General features: G+C 43.8%; 1 protein-coding gene and 1 long non-coding RNA gene across 2 annotated transcripts; one reads left to right on the top strand and one right to left on the bottom strand.

The window, feature by feature from the left end:
* Window positions 1-562: 562 nt before the first annotated feature.
* On the bottom strand, window positions 563-9,361 carry LOC119118157. Its single transcript, XR_005096659.1, has 5 exons — window positions 9,220-9,361; window positions 7,190-8,881; window positions 6,176-6,239; window positions 2,173-2,261; window positions 563-657 (listed from the first exon to the last, which is right to left on the bottom strand). It is a non-coding gene; the product is annotated as an uncharacterized LOC119118157 (long non-coding RNA).
* Window positions 7,269-12,640, top strand: tbx18 (T-box transcription factor 18). Its single transcript, XM_037244935.1, has 8 exons — window positions 7,269-7,501; window positions 8,203-8,350; window positions 8,633-8,734; window positions 9,222-9,393; window positions 9,806-9,973; window positions 10,501-10,565; window positions 11,391-11,485; window positions 11,584-12,640. The coding sequence occupies exons 1-8, from the start codon at window positions 7,288-7,290 to the stop codon at window positions 12,117-12,119; spliced, it is 1,500 nt and encodes a 499-aa protein (XP_037100830.1). The 5' UTR covers window positions 7,269-7,287; the 3' UTR covers window positions 12,120-12,640.
* The last annotated feature ends 7,478 nt before the right edge of the window (window positions 12,641-20,118 follow it).

Here is a 20,118-nt window from a genome sequence, read left to right as displayed (position 1 = left end):
ATTTGTTTGTCTTCTGGTAAAATGAATGGAAATGCCTTTAATTGTAAACGGAATATTCAAAGCTAAGTGTGTGTGCTTCTGCTGCATAATGTCACAAGTGCTCAATGCCAATGAAGTGCTAAGTGTTGCTTTTTATGGGGAGGAAACATACTGAAACAGTGTGCGTGTGCACGTGCGTGGCAAACATGCATGCACACACACACACACGCACACACATACACACACACACACGCACACACACAGGCTGAATACGTTCTGAGTTACAACCTGTTCACTGATGAGACAGCCCCCTTTAAGTTTTTTCCTCACTAGCTCATTAGCCCTCATGTGTGTTGCATTGTGGGAGTACTACAGCATGCATCTATGCGTGTGTGTATGTTTAGGTGTGTGAGTGTGTTAATGTGTGTCAGAATCTGTTCCCAATTGGTAACTTTTAATCAGCCTGTGAAAGCGAGGCCCAGTCCACTAAAAGCCATGACAGCCACCACTAACATTTGAAGCAACAACACAATTGATGGATGTTTCATGCAAAACACATATCTCAACATTTTCATCACAATGTTGCACAAGAAATCTGGGACGAAAACGAACCTTATTATTGCCGTCAATGAAAGGTGTGTCTCTCTAGGGTTATCAGCACAATTGGAACTTTGGCATCTGAAAGAAAAAAAACAAACATAATTTTACAAGGGTCGCATACATATATGCACACACAACACACACATGCGCATCCATGCGCACAAACACACACAGGAAATGGAATTAGAGGGGATTATTGACAGAAGCTCCCTGCACACCTCTCTCACCGCGACACCTTTGTTGTGACTTGCGTCATAAAGATGTGTTTCTGTGTGAACGCCACGCTGTAAAAAGTGTATCCTCCCTTATTAGTGCGCCCGTGTGTGTATGTGTTCATTAAGCACGTGTTATGTTGTTAATAGCACACCTCGTTGGCTGGCAAACATCAGGCCGTTAAAAACGTTACACAACTGTGCTTGTGTGCTTCACAAAGACCAGCTTGTGTGTGTGTTTGTGTATAAGCACAACACACGACATGTCTAGTTGTATAGATGTATTAAAAAAAAATTTGCAGGTTGCCATGGGCAAACCAAAGCATCAGGTGGCGCCACCAAAGTTTCAACAGTTAGTCATCCAAATGCCTAACTTCGTTGGATAGCAAATCAGCCATAATTCGGAAGAAATCGGTGAAAACGTAGCGCAGAAATCAGACAATCCATACAAACACGTAGGAACGAGCTGACTAGTTGACCGCCAAGATGGCGGCATAACACAAAATCACGTGATAAAACCACGTGACTGCAAAGCCTCTATAGGAAGGCAGAAGAAAGAAATTTCAGGAAAATACACAATGGCACCAAATAATCCTACAATGCATTTTAACTCTCAAGTTACTAGCTTGGTCAGGGAACAAATTCAACTTGAAGTTGGAGTGGCTGGAATTAGCATGTGGAGCCAGCCTCTTCCTCGCATTCTGCGGGCTTTCATGTGCAAGCTCGGATGCGTTTTATTGTCGCATGTGCAACTTTTATGTGAGGTCAAGAAACACGGCGTGTGATGTCCGCGCCAACTTACGAACGTCACCATCGCGGGAAGCTTGAGCGCCGCGGAGTCAAATCTTCAAAAGACTTCCTGGCACAAAAGTATTGGGACACCCCCCAACCAAGCAAATTTTGATGAGCGCTTTTGTATTGATAGTTTGATAAAAAGCTGTCCCAATACTTTTGTCTCCAACAAGATGCAGATTTCCATGAGCCAAACAAGAGCCGGATGAAATTAGAAATCCAAAAAAACAAAAGCGTATTCCTTGTAAATTCCACATCTTTGATATCATTTACAAGAGACTTTGCACGCCACGCGCCTTCTGCGAAAACCACTCGGCATCATCGAAATTTTATTTGAAGATGAAATAGTCGTGAATGGATGAATGCATGGGCTGTAAAAACATTACAATGCATCTGGACGAGGGGCTCGCTGCCAAGTCGCCAACGGCCCTTTCAGACACCAACGTGGCATTGGGTGGTGGTAAGAAAAGTTGCAATTCAAGAGTAAAAACAAAAGTCTGAATTGAAAGAAAAAAAAAAAAGATGCGTGTGTGTGTGTGTGTGTGTGTGTGTGTGCGCACGTGCGCGTGTGTGTGTATGTATAAATTACCTCCTCTGTGATTGGCTGTGGCTAATCCAGTTTGTAGCCCACCTCTTGTCCAAGGTCAGCTGGGGTGGGCTCCATCATACTGGCGACCCCTAAAGAAGATAAAAGACGGTCAATATTCTTAAATCATCATTTTATGAAAAAGAAAAAAAATCATCAACAATATCTCAGTCAGCCTCTTTTCCAGTTCATTTGCAGCGCTACTTTTAGCAAGCGGGCGCACCACAGGCATCAAAAGATGGCGGATGGGAATATTTTCTCACTGTCATCACTTGTTGCACTCCGCCCCCCCCCCAAGGCCCGTTCACAGTGTGGCCCCGGTCACCCCCCCATCCCCCCTATACCCGTCTTTCATCCCGTAAAGACGGAATCCAAACACTCCAACTTCCCCTGCACTCATCTTTTATTAATCACATCTCAGCGCCGTGTCGCCTGCTCACACACACACATGCAGATGCTAAAAAACGCCTCAAGTGTTTCATACTCGGTGCACCCCAGGGCTCGTTTAAGGCCTAAAGAGGTGTTGAAGAAGGATTAGCGCGCACACACACATGCACACTAAACACGTGCACGGCGAGCGGATATTCCGGGCGTTGTTGTTCCAGGTGTGGAGTCATCGGGGGTCTCCATGCTGTGACCCCCGTTATCCCGGGAAGAGGGAGGAAGAGACGCTGGATGAAAAACACATTTCTCGCCCGAGGCCGTATCACCGAGGACAAAACCAGCAGAACAAAAAGTTGGGGGATTCAAGTGAAAGCAGATTTTTCAAAGAAACACTGAGACCCCACATCATTGTGGTATGACACCAGCGGATTCACCTCGTCGCAGATTTTTTTTTGTTGCAATTTTTTGGGGGTGGGGTATTCCCCTTTTGTGAAAGCCTGCTTTAAATGAAAGTGCATGTTGTAATGTATTGGAGTGCTTCCACTAAGACAAAACAACAAAACTGTCCAGTTTTTTTTTTTTCTTGAGTGGGAGCCACCCAAACACGTCCTGTGCATCCTGGCTCATATGTTGAAAATGTCCAGTGGGTCCATAAAAAATCAAATGTTCACTGTGCAACGATGATAATGATGACGAAGGGGAATAAGCCATTAAAATGAATTTTTAAAAAAGGAGGAAGAAAGTCAGAATGATGAGTGTTGTGCTCAAGGACAACCAGCTTGCAGCCATTTTGTTCCAAAAGATAAAGCAACGTCATTAAATGACGTCATTAAATGATTTCATGACGACTGCAGGAAAATAGGATATTCTCAAAGCAACAAGTCTTAACACTGAACTAGGGTGGTCATAATACCGAAGAACTTGGCGTAAAACATATTGCCGGGGTGTGACGTCAGCACAATATTTTATATATATGTATTTATACATCTTAAAATATAAAAAATGAGAAAGTGGGACCCATTCATAAATATACGACAAGGGAACACATGTAACTTGTCTGTGAGGCTTTCATGTTGCCGTTTGCCGTTAAAACGGAGTCATTACCGCCAATTAGAAAAAGGTAAAAATAGGAACTGGCGAGGGAAACACTAGAACACTTTCTTTACTCTTTTTTTTGCAACGTCGCTATAAAAACCAGTACGTGTTTGTGCACATTTTTACGCCCTAAACACTCCAATAAATTGACATTCCTTCAATGTGCGCTAAATGCTAGTTGGATGGGAGAGGAAAGGCGGCATTAGCGGCCAATTCGGAATTTCTCTTTTTATGACTTTGTTCTTTGATTAAGAAAACGCTTAAACGCTTCCAGTTGGGTGGGAGAAAGAAATCGGATGAAAATAAGCGTTGTTGTGCGCTTTTTAAGACGCACGTGTGCCCGCCGCTCCCCGAAAGCTCGCTTACGAGCTGCAGATGTTTGCGTTTTAAGATTGTGATTTTCACATCATCGTGAGCGTTAGCGGCCTAACGGGCGCACGCCTCCTTCAAAACAGCAAAAGTTATCATTAAAGAAAAATAATATATCAACTTTGAATTATTGAAATTACATATAGCATCTTTTTTGTGTCCGAAAACTGACTGACTGCATGAAACTACATTTATTTCCTCCCTGAAAAACGAACAAGCATAGTTTCCTCAAAACTTTATGATTTGTCTCAATTTAGATATTTTGATTTTATTTTTTCCATACAGACTATATTTTCTTATCATGTACGTTTTTATTGAGGAAAAAAAACAATTGGAGAATGCTCTGAGTGTTACAGTGTGAATTTCAATGACAATGCTCAATGCTAGGTAGCTCAGTATATGAAAAGCTAGTGGACTGTTTTTTTTGGTTGTCTTGGAAGACGTTTGGCCTCCCTTCAGAGCAGCCTCTGGTTCGTGCCGTTGCATGAACTGATGAAGCCCGCTCAGAAGAGAGGCCAAATGTCTTCTCAGGTAACCACAAGAGTCCACTTGCCAGACATTTGGTGCCCTGAAATGAAATGACCTGCATGCATAAGAGGTAGTTATCATCCCTGGATGACGTCCTCGCTCTGTTTAAAGCGCAAGCAAGCAGGTGTTGTTTCCATGGAGGTGAACATTTCCAACCTTGCCTCTATTAAGTCATAAAAAACAAAACCAACGTCTCAATTTAGTCACCAGCAGAGAAGCTTTCATTGCTCCCATTTTCGCTGCCATGGTGTGTGTATGTGTGTGTATGTGTGTGTGTGTAATCGTCTCCATAATATCCTGAATGCGGCCACGTAATGAACTGCTAAAGGTGCACACATTCAAACTGCGCTTTATCAAAGGACTAAATTCATTGCATGCTAAGACTGATAGTTTGTCCTCCCATAAACACACATGCGCACGGCACACACGCGCACACAAACAAAGAAACATCTGCAGCTCATCCCATACAAACATGTTCGTCTGGATCACACCCAGATAAATATAGAAAAATTGGTGTACTATTTTGAGGAAAAAATATTTAAAAAAATCCCGTATAGCAATAATTACTGCTGTGCTTTAGTAGTTTATTATTACTGATTGGTGCTACAATGCATCGTACTGAGAAGTGTTTGTAATATTTGGAGTCTCTGACGTCGCTAGCAACAATGCAAAAATGTTTTACTTCGTGTTAAAACGCTTTTTAGTTCTTTTGTTTGTATGAATTATAATTAAAAAAAGATTAAATGAAAGCACGAAGATTGGGCCTGCAGGCTGGCACGCGCCGTCAAGGCTCATTAGAGAAGCGCACACGGGCAAGCGCCTGCAACGCATGCACGCGCCTTGAAGCTGTCACGTTTTTCGCTCATTTTCCGACTCTGGGTGAGCAAACCGCGGTCAAAAGATTCCGTTAATCTGGTCCTTTTTGTCTGTATTTAATCACAATAGTAATGATACTAGCGCAAAAAAAATAAAAAAAAATAAATAGAAACATGATGTTTAACCACCTTATTATCTTTAGTGTGATATAAATTCGCCGTAATTTTAAATTATAGTGCTCCATTTTATGATTGGCAAATATGAACTACCGATGTGTGAGTAATATTTATTGCAACAATAATAATGGAGGAACAATGGTTGTCAGTAATATAAATAATATTTATATTTATATTAAACTACAACATTAACTTTATTTTACTTGTTTTGGAGTCAGTATATGCTTGGAAGGCAGTTATATTGGTTTAAATTATACTTATTTATTTAAAAGTAATGTCAACACTTTTATATAGACATTTTTTCAAAATTAAATTACAGGTCAGAAACACACGACTTAAATATTTTTTACGGCAGCCTACATATATATCCCTAATTAAAGTTGTCCTTAACTAGAAGTCAGAACAGTACTTGTCAATACAGCATGTACAATTAAAAAAAAAATGCAAAGCCACTGGGAAAAAAAAATAGCTGCCATTTATAGAATGCAAAAAAAAAAATCTGAATCGATTGTAATTTAAAAGCAACATTGTAAAACACTGTGCCTACTTTATATGACATAATAAGGTTTCGACAACTGCAAACTATCATATATATTTTTTAGATTCTAAATGATGTTTTAAGCTAATTCATTCCTCACCTGATTTACTTGCTTGCTCGTCGTGGAGGTCAAAATGTCACTTCGGGGACCCTTCTCACCATCACTGAAACAGAACATGTCAATAAATCGTTCAATTCATGATTATTCAAGTCAACCGTTACAGCAGAGTTCTTTGTAAATATCCATCGTTATTTAGTGAATAATCGATGGAACGTCGAATAAATAACACTATGTTCGATTTAATACTATTAAATAATCTTTTTAATCTCAATTATGTGTTTAGTGAGGACCACAATTAAACCTATTGAAATGCATGCCAATGAAATTACATGAAGTGAAATGCGAAATAATGTAGCATACATAACAAATCTTATAGAATTGCTTTGCGTCTTCTTGAGGACCAAGGACACTTTATTGAACAATAGCTCATAGCAGATTATTTTTTCACAAAATTTGCGTAGAACTAAAACATTCAGCAGAATGACAATTTCACAGTATTATCAACACTTCACATTTTGGGTGTATTGTACTAAATTACCATTAATAACAACACCTTTGCACTGACTGTAAAACTATGAAGAATATGCATCTTTATTCCTTGCTTCAAAATTTTTGCGTTCTTTGTGTCTGTTCGTTGTACGAGTTTATTCAACATCCAATAGAAGGAGAAGGAGTCATGTCTATTGTCAGTTGTATGTGCACATTTTCCTATTTGATGTTGAATAAATTACTGAGATTTAATTTATCGCTTGTGTTAAAACGTCGAGTAAATAATGTAAATAATGCAATAAATTCTAACTGAAGGGTTTGATGTGGTGTTGCTTCACTCGTTGACCACATATGGGCTTCACCAGTGGGCGCGGCCACGGAGGGTAACCACTTCCGGAGTGGGTACTGGGAAGACTCCTGATTGGCCCAGGCCATTTGTGATTGACAGGTTCCCCACAGCCCCTCCTTGGTTCTCCCCCTATGTTGACACCTCCCTCCAAAAAAAGTGGTGGACAACCGAGACCTCAGACGCGAGGAAACTTGCACCACAGAACACTTCTTCACCTTTTCGGGGACTCTTCTGCGTTGTCGTCGTCTTCGTACCCAAGACACGGTTGACACGCCTTGACCACTGTCGCTTCCCGGGACTTGGGATCGGAGCTATGGCCGAGAAGCGACGTTCACCGTGCGCGCTCAGCGTTAAGGCGCACGCCTTCTCGGTGGAGGCGCTCATCGGGGCCGAGAAGAGGCGCAGGACGGCTGGAGAAGGCGCGACGTCGCCCGGCTACGACGTCCCGAGAACGGCCGCCAGTCCGGAGCCTCCACCGGCGGGCAGAGTGCACGGCAGCGAGGCGGAATATGCCAGCGACGGATCCCGTAAGTAAAAGCTTGCAGTGCTGCCAAAAACTGGAACACAAGATGGAATAATATGTACAAAATTTGGAGACATCCACAACATTCAACAACGCTATCGGCTGCTACATCAGACACACGTCTACATTCCACACACATCTATGTTAGTATAATATAATATAAAATAGTGATCAGATACTTACAATATCGTCGTCATTATTAATCTTGATTATTGTCATTCTAGAAGCCATGCAAACAAGACATGTTGGGCTTGTGGCCGGCGTGCAAAGTGTGTGACAATTATGACTGTGAGTCGATGCTTTATTTTATGGGCTTTTGGCTGCAGTCGTAAACGCGCCAATTAGCAGCAGTAGAAACGGACCCAAAAGCACCAGGATGCACTGGAAACTTGGAAACCTAATACGCGAGTCTACGGTGTCACTTCTAATGCAATAAGTCTCAGGGTCTGCATTCAAATGCACCGCCTGCACGCACACACACACACACAAAAGAAAACACGCTCATAAATATGCTTAGTTATCAGAATGATCAATAAATTCAACTGTATTTCAACTCCCCAAAATTGTATAATAGCTACTTAATTGAATTACATTTTTAATACAAAGAATTCTCAATTGTAATTTTAAAAAAATGGAGTGGAGACGCAGTAAACGTGTGGAACGTGGTAACAAGTAATTGCGTGTTTGTGCGCGCGTGTGCTACAGAGAGCGAAGACGCGCTCCTGGAGAGTCCGCAACTCGCAGCCGTTTGCGGGACCGGGAGCGAGGACCCACGCGTGGACCTACAGGGCTCGGACCTGTGGAAACGCTTCCACGAGATCGGCACGGAGATGATCATCACGAAAGCTGGAAGGTATAGACATTTGCTAAGTCATGTTTTGCCCGTTTGTGTTCATGCAAATTCAATTTAAATTAAAAGGCCAATAAAATAGTGTGCTTTAAAAAAAAACCAATTTGCACGTTTTGGTTAAACGTAATTAATAGTGGGGACATTATAGTCAAAGATAAATATTCAAGGATTTAATTAAGAAATCATTGCAAAGTGAGCATCACTATTTTTTTTTTTTTTTTGCAAAGTCAATTGAAAGCCCCCATTACTGCAAGGTATTTCTAAATAGATGCGTTTGGTTTTCAGGCGGATGTTCCCTGCCATGCGTGTGAAAATGTCCGGTTTGGACCCACATCAGCAATATTACATCGCCATGGATATCATCCCCGTGGACAACAAACGATACAGGTAAGCTAGAAATGAGAAATATGACACGTTGAAGTCGTAATTCCTCTTTGTGTTACACACAAAGGGCGCTGGGCACAGTTGTTTGGTTGTTCCTTTTGGACTTTTAACCTCGGTCTGCTGGAAGGTCAGCGCAGCAAATGTGCCAATCTGCAGAGGGGGGGGGAAAAGCACAACAAAGGTTCCCAAGAGCCTTTGGTGCGTATTTACGCACGCCAGAAAGATTCAACAGTCTTGTTTGGAACAACATTTACATAACTTCAGTTATTGTGGGATTGCTGGAGATTATTTTTCTTACCGTCCCTACTTTTTTCACACACTTCTGCTTTCACATTTCTCAACCAATTTGAATCAATCAAGTTTAAAAAAAAAAAAAAAAAAAAAAACCTCACAGAACCACTTTTTGGCATTCCAAAAATTCCTTATTTAAATTTTGATATTCTTTTTTCGACACAAACTGCAAGTGGATGGTTTTGCTGTGTACTTACAGGTACGTGTACCATAGCTCCAAATGGATGGTGGCGGGCAACGCCGACTCTCCGGTGCCACCGCGGGTCTACATCCACCCGGACTCGCCCGCCTCAGGGGAGACGTGGATGAGGCAGGTGGTCAGCTTCGACAAGCTCAAGCTCACCAACAACGAGCTGGACGACCAGGGACATGTAAATTCACCTATCATTATTATTATTATTGACCACATTATTATCCAACTATTCATTCATGGTATCGCTTAACCTTATTAGTATTAACCGTTATGATTTTATTTACACTTATACTATATTTCTGTGTGTGTATTTAAAAGTTAAATTAGAACATTTCAAAGAAAATGACTTAAATTTTGAACACCACCTTAAAAAGCAAAATAAATAAATAAATAAATATATATATCCACTGGCCTGATTTTTCTAATGGTTTGGCCTTGGAGGAGGTCTTCCAGTAGATGAAGCATTTTGAAGGACCCAGGCAACAAAATGCTCTTTGCTTGCTAAAATCAAAATTCACAATCTCCTGCCGAATTAAAAAGATAATTTTTTGAAACACATTAAGAGCCCATTTTGCTTGCGCCCAATGCAGGTAATCCTGCACTCCATGCACAAGTACCAGCCGCGGGTGCACGTGATTCGGAAGGAGTGCGGTGAGGAGTTGTCCCCGGTGAAGGCCGTACCCGCTGGGGAGGGCACGTGCACCTTCTCTTTCCCCGAGACAGTCTTCACCACCGTCACGGCGTACCAGAACCAGCAGGTCCGTACCTACTCATCATCTTCAAGTCAACCCTCCCCAACAATATGAAAACAGAAGCGTACACCTCCCACCCCGTTGGTCACTTTTTGCTTACCACAGAGTGAGAATTTCAAACGCTTTGAATTCAACGAGAAAAGTCATTGATGTCTAATGAAAACCACGTAGGCGGTTTTTATCCCAGAACAGTTTGAAATTTAGATAAGACTCTTCACTTAAAAGTAAAAATGTGTCCACAAAGAAAAACCTGACTGAGTTCACTTTTTTTTTTTCTGGTTAATCCTGCCAACTGACAAACTAGCTGCCTGTAAAAATAACGCAATGGTGTACATTATCCAAATTGAGCGTAAGACTGAACATCTGACATTGGATTCAGCTCACACGGTTGAACAATTTTTTCTCTCAACTAGCGTGTGTCACATGTGCGTCCCCGCAAACACACTGCCTCAGTTTCCTAAATGTCAAGAGACACGCTGGCATGCTTTATGTGTTGTCATAAGATTTGGGGGAATTTTTCCTGTGTTTTCCAGATAACCAGGCTGAAAATTGACAGAAACCCTTTTGCCAAAGGCTTCAGAGACTCTGGAAGGAATCGGTGAGTCGAGACCTTCATACTACCCGCCGCAACTGGGTCATGTTTGAGATTCTTACTGGCCTGCGGGTTTTCTGTCTTTTTGTTTTTTGTCACGGCTATTTCAGTCTGATATTACGGGAAAGGGGGGAAAAAAGCACGGCCTGCATTTATTTATCCTTCCCTCGTGGGAAGTGTGCGACGGGCCGCTACGAACGTGAAAAATCCACCCCGAGTGGAACTAATCAAGTCTTACCGCAGCAGCGTTCAGGAGATTTCATGGTGGAGTATTCCTCACTTTGTCGTGGAAGATCGGAACACAGTTTCTGAAACAAAAGCTAAATGAGTCAAATGCAATCGGTACAAAAAAAAAAGCAGTAAGCCAACAATTAAGGCAAGCATGCGAAATGTGAACATGCATACTTTTCACAGGGGCAGCTTGTCTAAATTATCAGCGCGGCTTCAACCCTGCGGGTGTGCGCATATGTTGGGCGGCGGTGGGGGTGGGGCGGGGTGACTTTCATCCTTACACTAACGAGGTCCAACAGAGGAGTTGCGTTAGGCGGCCACACCAGCCTACCTTGGAGGAGGACGGGTGAGGTAGGGTGGAGGCGAGAGGGTGGGTGATCCCACCTCATAAATCCTCACTGCGGCTTCCGGCCTCCTCGCTCCTGATTGGCCCATAAAAGCCGTGTGAAAGCAATTACCTCGGAGCGCCCGGCTGGCAGCGGCCAATGGCGACGTGGCGTTTATGCCCCTCATTACCTGCACAGACAGAGAGACAGACCAAGATGGCGGCCAGGTGGTCATTTTACGAGGTGGCGTGGCTAACGTGATTTGTGTTTGCAGGATGGGCCTGGAAGCCCTGGTGGAGTCGTATGCCTTCTGGCGGCCGTCTTTGCGGACGCTAACCTTCGAGGACATCCCTGGCATGACCAAACAAGGTACATGATCTTGATGACCCCCCCCCAAAAATTACATCTGACATCATTTTTGCTCAGGTGACAACTAATGACATCTCAATGAACTCGTGTTCCCACAGGAGTCCAAGGAGGCCATGGAGGTGTCGGTCCATCACCTCATTTGCTATCACCCTCGCCCTGCTCGTCGCCCTTCCAGGTGTGTCCCCTCAGCCCGGGCGACTTCACCTGCAGTCGCCCGGCCCTCCCGCTCCACCGCTACGCCGCCCCTCCGGAGCCCTTCCCGCCGCCCCGAGGCCCGGCGTCCTACGAGGGCGACGCCTTCTGCACCCTGCCGCTCTCCACGTCGCAACTGGGCTACCTGTCCGGCCCCGCCCCGCAGGGCTATGCCGGCCTCCGCCTTCACACGCCTCACTACGGCCTATATGGCTACACCTTCCCGTCGTCCCCCCGCCTGGCCGCCAGTCCGGACAAAATGAGTGCCGCCGCCAACCAACAGATCACCCCGCTTGGCTCGTGTCCTAATGGGACGCTAACGGACAGCCTGGGGGTGCTCGCCGCTGGACAGCAGGGCTTCTTATTCGACTCTCGGACTTTGGGGCTAGCAGGCAGCCCGTCGGGGAGCGGGGGCTCGCAAGTCACCGCCCACCTGGGCTGAAATTGTTTACCGTGCATCCGACATACGACACTCAGGAAGGCCTCGAAACGCTTATCCATATTAGGGTGAGCGCAAACCTATCGCAGCTGACTTTTGAATGGTTACACCCTGGACATGTCGCCAGCTAATCAAAGTGATAACACAACGACGGGGGTGAAAACTGGAAGTGATTATGGAAGAAGGAAGTCCGGTGAGTTGAAGTGAGCACTTTGTTTCCATGCTTCCTCACAGCCACGCACTGAGTGTGTATCGTGGCTGGAAGGCGAGAACATAACGGGGGGGGGTTGGGGCGAGGGACCCGTGGCACTTATGCACCTGCTCTTTGACCTTGAACTTGTTTGTTAGAGACTCTTCTTACACATATGCTCTTGGCCCAATTATATATATATACACACATGCACACATCTATTCATGCCAACAGCTTTTGTACGCAACTAATTTAACTGACAGCACAGCCAATTGTTGACTTGTCATACCACCTTTTGTTTCATCTTAATCAATTACAATGTTTACAATATGAACATTTACTTGTGGGCTGCCTTTTAATGTGGGTTTAAGATGAAATGTTGATACTGCTCAGGTTTTCACGTTGGTACACTTCTAAGTGTACAAAACTTGAAATGAGAGTGTAGACATGCAACACTACTCCTTGTTCATTTAAGACAACATAGCATTTTTTGTCTACCGCATTTATGAAAGGAGAAATGAACATTTTTATACTTGGAGTCATAACTCTACAGCGTAATGACTGCCGAGAGAGCCTATGAATGGCGAATACTTTGCACATACACGCGCAAACACACACTTCGCAGGGACGCGTCGCTTACATTTTCCATGGCCCCCAACGCCATCCTTGACATCTCCGGTCAACTGGCTCAAACCCTGATCTAATTCCAACCGATGCCATAAACAGCCAGTGCAGATCAAAGTGTTGCGTAACGGCGTAAACGGACAATGTGTGTGCCCACCCCCCAACCGAGCACTGGCTCACAAGAGAGCAAGGGCGTACGCCAAGGAGGGTGTGAAGGTGCGAATGTGTGTGGCAACAGGTGGTTGAGACGTCTCTAAAGGTCACGCTGATCCCAGAAAATGCAAAAGGAGCCCCGCCGCCCCCTCGAGGCATACTCCATGAGAGCGTTAGCCAAGTTATTCTAATTCTAACACATGTACTGTAGCTTAAATGTTAAACATGAGTTTAATGTAGATTAATTACCAGCATGTCAGTTTTGCATCTCAAGCACTTTTGAAATACTAGATGGTATTTATAGGGTTTATTTGGTGTCAACTTTGATGTGTTCCCCCATTTATTGTACCAAAAATAGCAGAATTTTACTTCAACGTGGCCTTAAATTTGATATTTGGGGCTTGGTAAGTTATCTATTTGTTGCAAAATAGGAAAGTATTTTTATAAATCATGTGACAAAATATTTCGTTCACAGAAGAATTAACCACAAAAGCATGCTCGTGGCGGGACCACTGCCGAAATAATAAAAAAAGATGAATGATTACATAACACAAGTCATAAAGCAATGAAAGAATTATTAAGAACAAGTCATCCACTTCCTCCTGAGCTCGGGCGCGGCCTCTCGTGTTGCCTGGTGTCAACGTGAGGGGTCGCTGACAAGACGAGCACATGTGTGGAGGGGGTCTTATTTTAGAACGCAAGGAATGGTAGCCTTGTTGTTCCTGAGTGAGGGGGGGGGATTAGGGGGGGACCCCGTGTGTCTCACACACACACAAAATAACTAACCCAAATAACTAATTTGAAATGAACTTGTAAACAGTAAACGAGAAAGTAGGTACTGCTCAATCTCCCTACGCTGACCTCGTCTTTCAACACAGTATTTAGCATTTGCATAAAAGCCAGTTGTGTGGCTTTAGACTCGCTTGGAATGGAAGCATTAGCATTACGGGCCTCAGACGATGCGGGCTCAGTTTGGCGGCCGCAGGGTCCGTGACTGAGCATTAAATGCCCAAAGGTGAGGTCATAGTGGGCAGCGGCGGAAGGTTCCAGAGGAGGAGGGGAATCAAGAAACGTGCCAGAGAAAAGTAGAATTAATAACGTGGTTTAATGCCGTTCTATTTATATGGTGCCAAGACTAAACTGATTTCAAGGCAGTTTAAATATGAATGAGGTTTAGGACCACATTCCCGAGGACCACAAATTCAAAATAAAAAAAGAAACAATGTGTAAAAATGATTTTTTAATGTCTATTTTTAGTATACAAATAGTTTTGTCTCCGGAGCGCAAAATGTATTAATGTCAGAATTTTGTCACGATATCACTCTATGATGTCAACAAGCTCAGCAAAAGGCTCCAAGTGCACCTGTGCTTTTTTTGGGGGGGGGCGACATAGAGATCACTGAGGATCATTTCACCGCGTGAACCGTTAACGACTCGACGGCTATTTGATGACAGTCGCAAGAACCCGAGCTTTGTTGCCGTTCTTTACAGCTGTTAAATCTTTGTCAAGTCAAGCAATGATTTGCGGCGTATGTTCAGAAGTCAAAAGTTACGGCTATATGTTTGTAACGGCAGATATGTGATCATATCGGATGATTTGCCAATATCCATAAAGTCGCTCCATTAGCAATCTATACACGTGCATTTTAAATCTTCGTATAATGTGCTAGCAAACAAACGTTACCAGAGAACTCAAGTTCTCTGCTGACTTGACTCGAGTAGGAACAGAGCCGGAACATTCCTGGGACTGTCCAGCTCGCATGCTTGGACTATTTTTAGACGGCAGATATGACGGATAAGGCGGAAACCGCACATTGGATAGACAAAGTAGAAGCCAGACAGGAAGTGACTGGGAAATAAAATGGGTCTTTCATCATGAATAGAAGCTTATCTTCCAGTCAAGTGTTTTCTTGAATAATTTAGATGAATTAATTTAATCAAACCTCCATTCCTATAGGTGGCGCTCTTTAGTATTTACAACAACAAAAAATTTGTTATTAGGTGGGTTTGTTTGGATGCCTCACTTTTTTGTAACCAAAATAAACCCTTATCGTGACCCCAACACCCACATTTGTGTGCGTGCGCGCATATAGTGTGTCAGTCATTTATAGCCGAGCAGCTCATCAATCTCAATAGTGCCGAGCGATGCAAAGAGCTGATGAAACGACAGACATGATCACTATTCGGTGGACGGGTGAAAATGGGAGGAGGGAGAAAGAGGTGAAGGAGCAGAGTGGGAGTAAAAGTCGGGAAAGGTGGCAGGGGAAAAGAAGGATGGGGTGAGGAAAAATAAAGTTTATGCAAGTCGGCCACCATCATGGCTGACTAAGTGACAATAGGCCACCACGCTGTGAACTGTACAGAGAACAGTAGCAAAACTTTTACATGCTCCTCTGACACAACCTTGGAATTTATTATGGCACGCTGGACACGCAGTGGACGGCGGGTCACATGCTACGGCGATGGATCACATTCTGTCAAATGTGCGTTTGTGTGAGAGGGCAGGGGTCGCTCGGGCGAGGGGAATATTTGTCAATGAGCTGTGAAGCCACGCTGACACGGGGGCAATGAGTCTTTGTACAACAACAATACGTCAGACGTTCCCGTGTACCCAGCAAGTATTTACATAGAAAAAAAATTAAATGACATTATTTCTTATGTCACAACAGACACTGGCCGCTGTTATTGAGTGATTTTGAGACGTCGGTAACAAATCGCCCGTGATAAAAGGCCATTAGAAAGAATTCAGGTAGACACGATTTTATACAGTCTGTGGTGTGGATGACAACGCCCAACATCTTTTTTTCCAAGGCGGGACAAAGTAGTCGAACATCAAAGCCGGTCAAAATGTTTAAATGTGCAGCGGCGTGGTGTATATTTTGCCTGCTGCTCGCGGAGGCGGGTGGTAGCGACAGCAGCTGCAAGGAGACGTCACATGTGCCATTCTTCACATTTCAACAGCCAACAAGAGAGCGATTTATGGACGCGGGGAGAAGGACACATAAACAGAAGCGGCGGCGCTGAAATAAACAAAGATGGGAGGAGCTGACGGGAGATAACACCGACACGGAAAGAGAAAGTGAGAGGAAAGACAAATACACAAAAGAGGGCGAGGAAGACGTGACATTTTGCCATTAAACATTAAAAATGGGATGCGAAATGGAATACAATGAAAATTCCAGAGTTAAAACGTACTGACTCAAATAAAAAAAAAAGTGAATTTGAACAATGTGCCAGGAAAATTTTGGCCTACATTTTTTAAAGTTTCAGCCACATGCTATTTTAGGTTAGGATGACATTTCACCACCATTTGTTTGTTTCTTTTCAGTAAAGCAGCTGATAAGTGTGTGAGTGTGTGTGTGCACGTGTCCGTTAGCTCCAACGGGCACTCTCCCATGACGTTCACGTCAACGACCCGAAGACAACAGCAGTCAACGGGAGACGCGCACACACACCCAACAATATGTGCATGTGTGTTGGGATGGATCCCGGGGGGCGTTCGCTGAGCCACTCGTCAGGCTGCCGTGTTTGTTGCCGTAGTGACGGAGCTGTCACTGCTTGCTACCACCCAGGAAGAACTGTCAATCACGGCTCGCCGCATAGGCAACTTAGCTGAATGATATAATATTATCAGAGGCCAATGTTGCAAATGCTAATCTATGCCATGGTTCTTTAGCTGAGGTTTTTTGTTTTTCTCGGGCACATTTACAGATAGCTAACTCAAGTTACTTGGTTGCTAAATTTCACACTTAATGGGTGGGCCGGCAAACTAGAGACAACTATTTGTTTACAAGCGTTAAAAAGTCATTTTCCCTCTACCTTTTTGACCCAAAAATGTCAGAGCTTTTATTGAGAATTTTATTTTTTATATATTGCTTTTAAATTTAATGAATTAATTTAATTTTTAAATTTCTCCAGTAGCCATGGCATAGGTGTGAAGACCAACGAGTTCATCTCTAGAATTCAAAGCAGACGCTGCTTCATCGTACGTTGGAAAAACTAGCAGTATGGAATTTTCATATGATGAGCACCATCCTAAATCATCTTTACTTCTTTGCTGACACACTTATGTATGACATCAACTTGCCCCACACACACAAGACACAAACTGAGGGGTGCAAGCAATTAGCGCACGCCTTTCAAGGCTGACTTCATGCTTTTGACGCCTCACTGGATACTTGTTAGAGTGTCAGCATGCATATATATCAGTAAAAAAGGGGCGGGCAAAAATAGATGTAATTAATACTATGTATCAAAAGCAAAAGAAATCTAATCTTATTCATTAATTACTGGTACTCATTGAAGTGAAATAATTTTTAGACTTATCAAATGTAACAGAATAAGTGTCAAGAAGTGTCTGTAATGATTTACCTTTAGTAAATGACTTCTTTTGCTATTCTTTCTGTTTTGGCGATGAGCGCAGGCATCCTTAATGAAGTGAGTGAGTCACGGGTGGTGTGCAGCCTAGGGGCTGGAAGGGATCGTCGAGCTAATTAGGCGAATTGGGCCCTAATCCGTCTCCGGGGTCATCTGTTGGGGTCAGGCCTAAAAGAGAGAAAGGTCACAGAAACATCCGGCACACTGCATTAATGTCACCTTCATAGCCCGCGTGCGTGTGTATGCGTAGATAAGAAGAAGGGGGCGGGGCCTTTTTAATGGAGCATCTGTAAATGTCGTGTGATGTAAACATGTAACAGATGGAAGTGTTTGTGTGTGCATGTGCGCGGGTGTGTGATTGATCGCTTTCTATTGATTAGTGATTACAGTGCATGGTCAGGATTTACTGTATAGGGCTAAGCACATGCTCAAACACACTGTAGCAGCTACTGTAGCCCATAAGGGCCAAATGTGCACAAGTGTGCCTAGCCGACAAGGACGGGGATTATCGGGTTTGTCCAACATCTGCTGAAATCACTTTCGGAAGGTTCTCCACAAATTTCCATTAAAGCCACCCACCTTGCTCACCAAATGATACTAGGCCCTGGTAAAATGTCCGCCAAGCCTAAACAAGTGTATTTTGACTGCACTCCATGGAGGAGGAGGAAGCATAGATTGGATTTCCACAGGGGCTTTAAAAGCAGACAAAAACACAGGCCTGCTTGTTAAACACAACACACACACACACCCTCACATCACGATGGCGGCCAATCAGCTGTCACGGTGTGCTGGAGGCTGATAAAACATAAATCATAAATGTGTTTCTCAAAGAAAGATGAAATGACGCGTGAAAGAAAACTAGCTCCTGTAGTGCTAATGATTTGATGACATCAAACAACCACAGTGAGCTGAAACAGATGCCCAGCCATGTTTGAGTTATTCATTTCATAACTTGCGCGTGACTGACACACACGCACGCACGCACGCACACACACACACACACACACACACACACACACACACACACACACACACACACACACACACACACACACACACACACACACACACACACACACACACACACACACACACACACACACACACACACACACACACACACACACACACACACACACACACACACACACACACACACACACACACACACACACACACACACACACACACACACACACACACACACACACACACACACACACACACACACACACACACACAACACACACACACACACACACACACACACACACACACACACACACACACACACACACACACACACACACACACACTACAGTATGACGAGTATCCTGGCTAAACTGAAACTTTATTTTGGAGGTTGCCAAGCAACGTCTCCTTTGTGCTTTTATTTTGAATGGGCCTCTAGCATTTTTTTTCCCCATGATTGAAGTGAAGTGTAATCTCTTCCAGAATGTTCGCAGCTCCTCCAAATTGAGCATTTGGGTCAATATTTTTATTATCTATAAGATATTGATTGAAAGGCATCACTATTCTTACATAATGCTGCAGAGTAACAAAAAAGTGGAGATGAAACTTGAACACCTAACCACTAGCCTCCTGCCCACTCCTAAATATCAATATCCTACTTGTCTGTCAGCACCCTCAGCATCCGGGTGACACACTGTCATCTCCGGAGGCGCAGACGGGCGCCAAAGAACGTGGATAATCTGTGTCCATGAGCTGGAGCGTGCATGCCGGCGGTGAGGCGAGACTATCTGGACCGCTCATCGCATCAGATGTGGTCGGCCGGGAGGAAGACGAAGAGGAGGAAGAGGAGGAGGAGGAAGCACAAGTAACAACTTGGCAACCTGAAGGCGCCTGCTTTGCTTTCTGGCTCTCCTCTCACCTATTCTCTGATTTTGGATATCGTGTGGCATCTTGGTGCCAGCAAACTACGTTAAAATGAGGGGAGGAGCTTTATTTAGATGGGCCCTGTCTAATATATAGTTTGTATTCTTCCATTCTTATAGCCAATTTCTACTATATGCCGAGATGACTTCCTGTCTGCCTCCATTTCCCACGACCGCTCTCGCAACAGGGAACGACACGGCCTTGGGATGCTAATGTAGCATGAGCCAGAACCACCACAGTTCTGACCATGGTGTGTGCGTGTGATATCATTTCCCAGTGCTGCTGCTGCCCACACCTTTCTATCACGCTTTACACCCATGACCAAATAAACATGCTTTCCACTCCATCTGAATCCACACATGCACACGGTAATTGAAATAAAACAACGTCATGGCCTCTTTTATGATTTTTGGGTCTCCGACGTTCCCACCGACTTCCACATGTCCATCACACTTCGGTGACTCACGGGCAATGTGCAATGCATTATGGGTTCGATATGAACAAAAACATGGGACTTTACACATCAACATCTGGAAGCCCAAAGGAATCCAGTAGAAGTTGAAAATGAAACTAGTTACAGGAATGAATCTCAAACACCACAGCTACACTCATAAAAATCTCAGATCAAAAAATATATGCTATTTGTGAAAAAAAGTTAGAAATGGTTTGTTTGAGGTGTCCCAAAAAGTTGGAAAGTTTAATTGTGAGCCATGACAATTGACAATCTCCTCCAGATGGGCCGACAAGACGTTCCCATGTCGC

This window comes from Syngnathus acus, chromosome 24 (genome assembly GCF_901709675.1).
Source record: "Syngnathus acus chromosome 24, fSynAcu1.2, whole genome shotgun sequence".
Lineage (NCBI taxonomy): Eukaryota > Metazoa > Chordata > Actinopteri > Syngnathiformes > Syngnathidae > Syngnathus > Syngnathus acus.
Note: the sequence above shows the minus strand (reverse complement) of the source record. Positions and strands in the feature narration are given on the sequence as shown.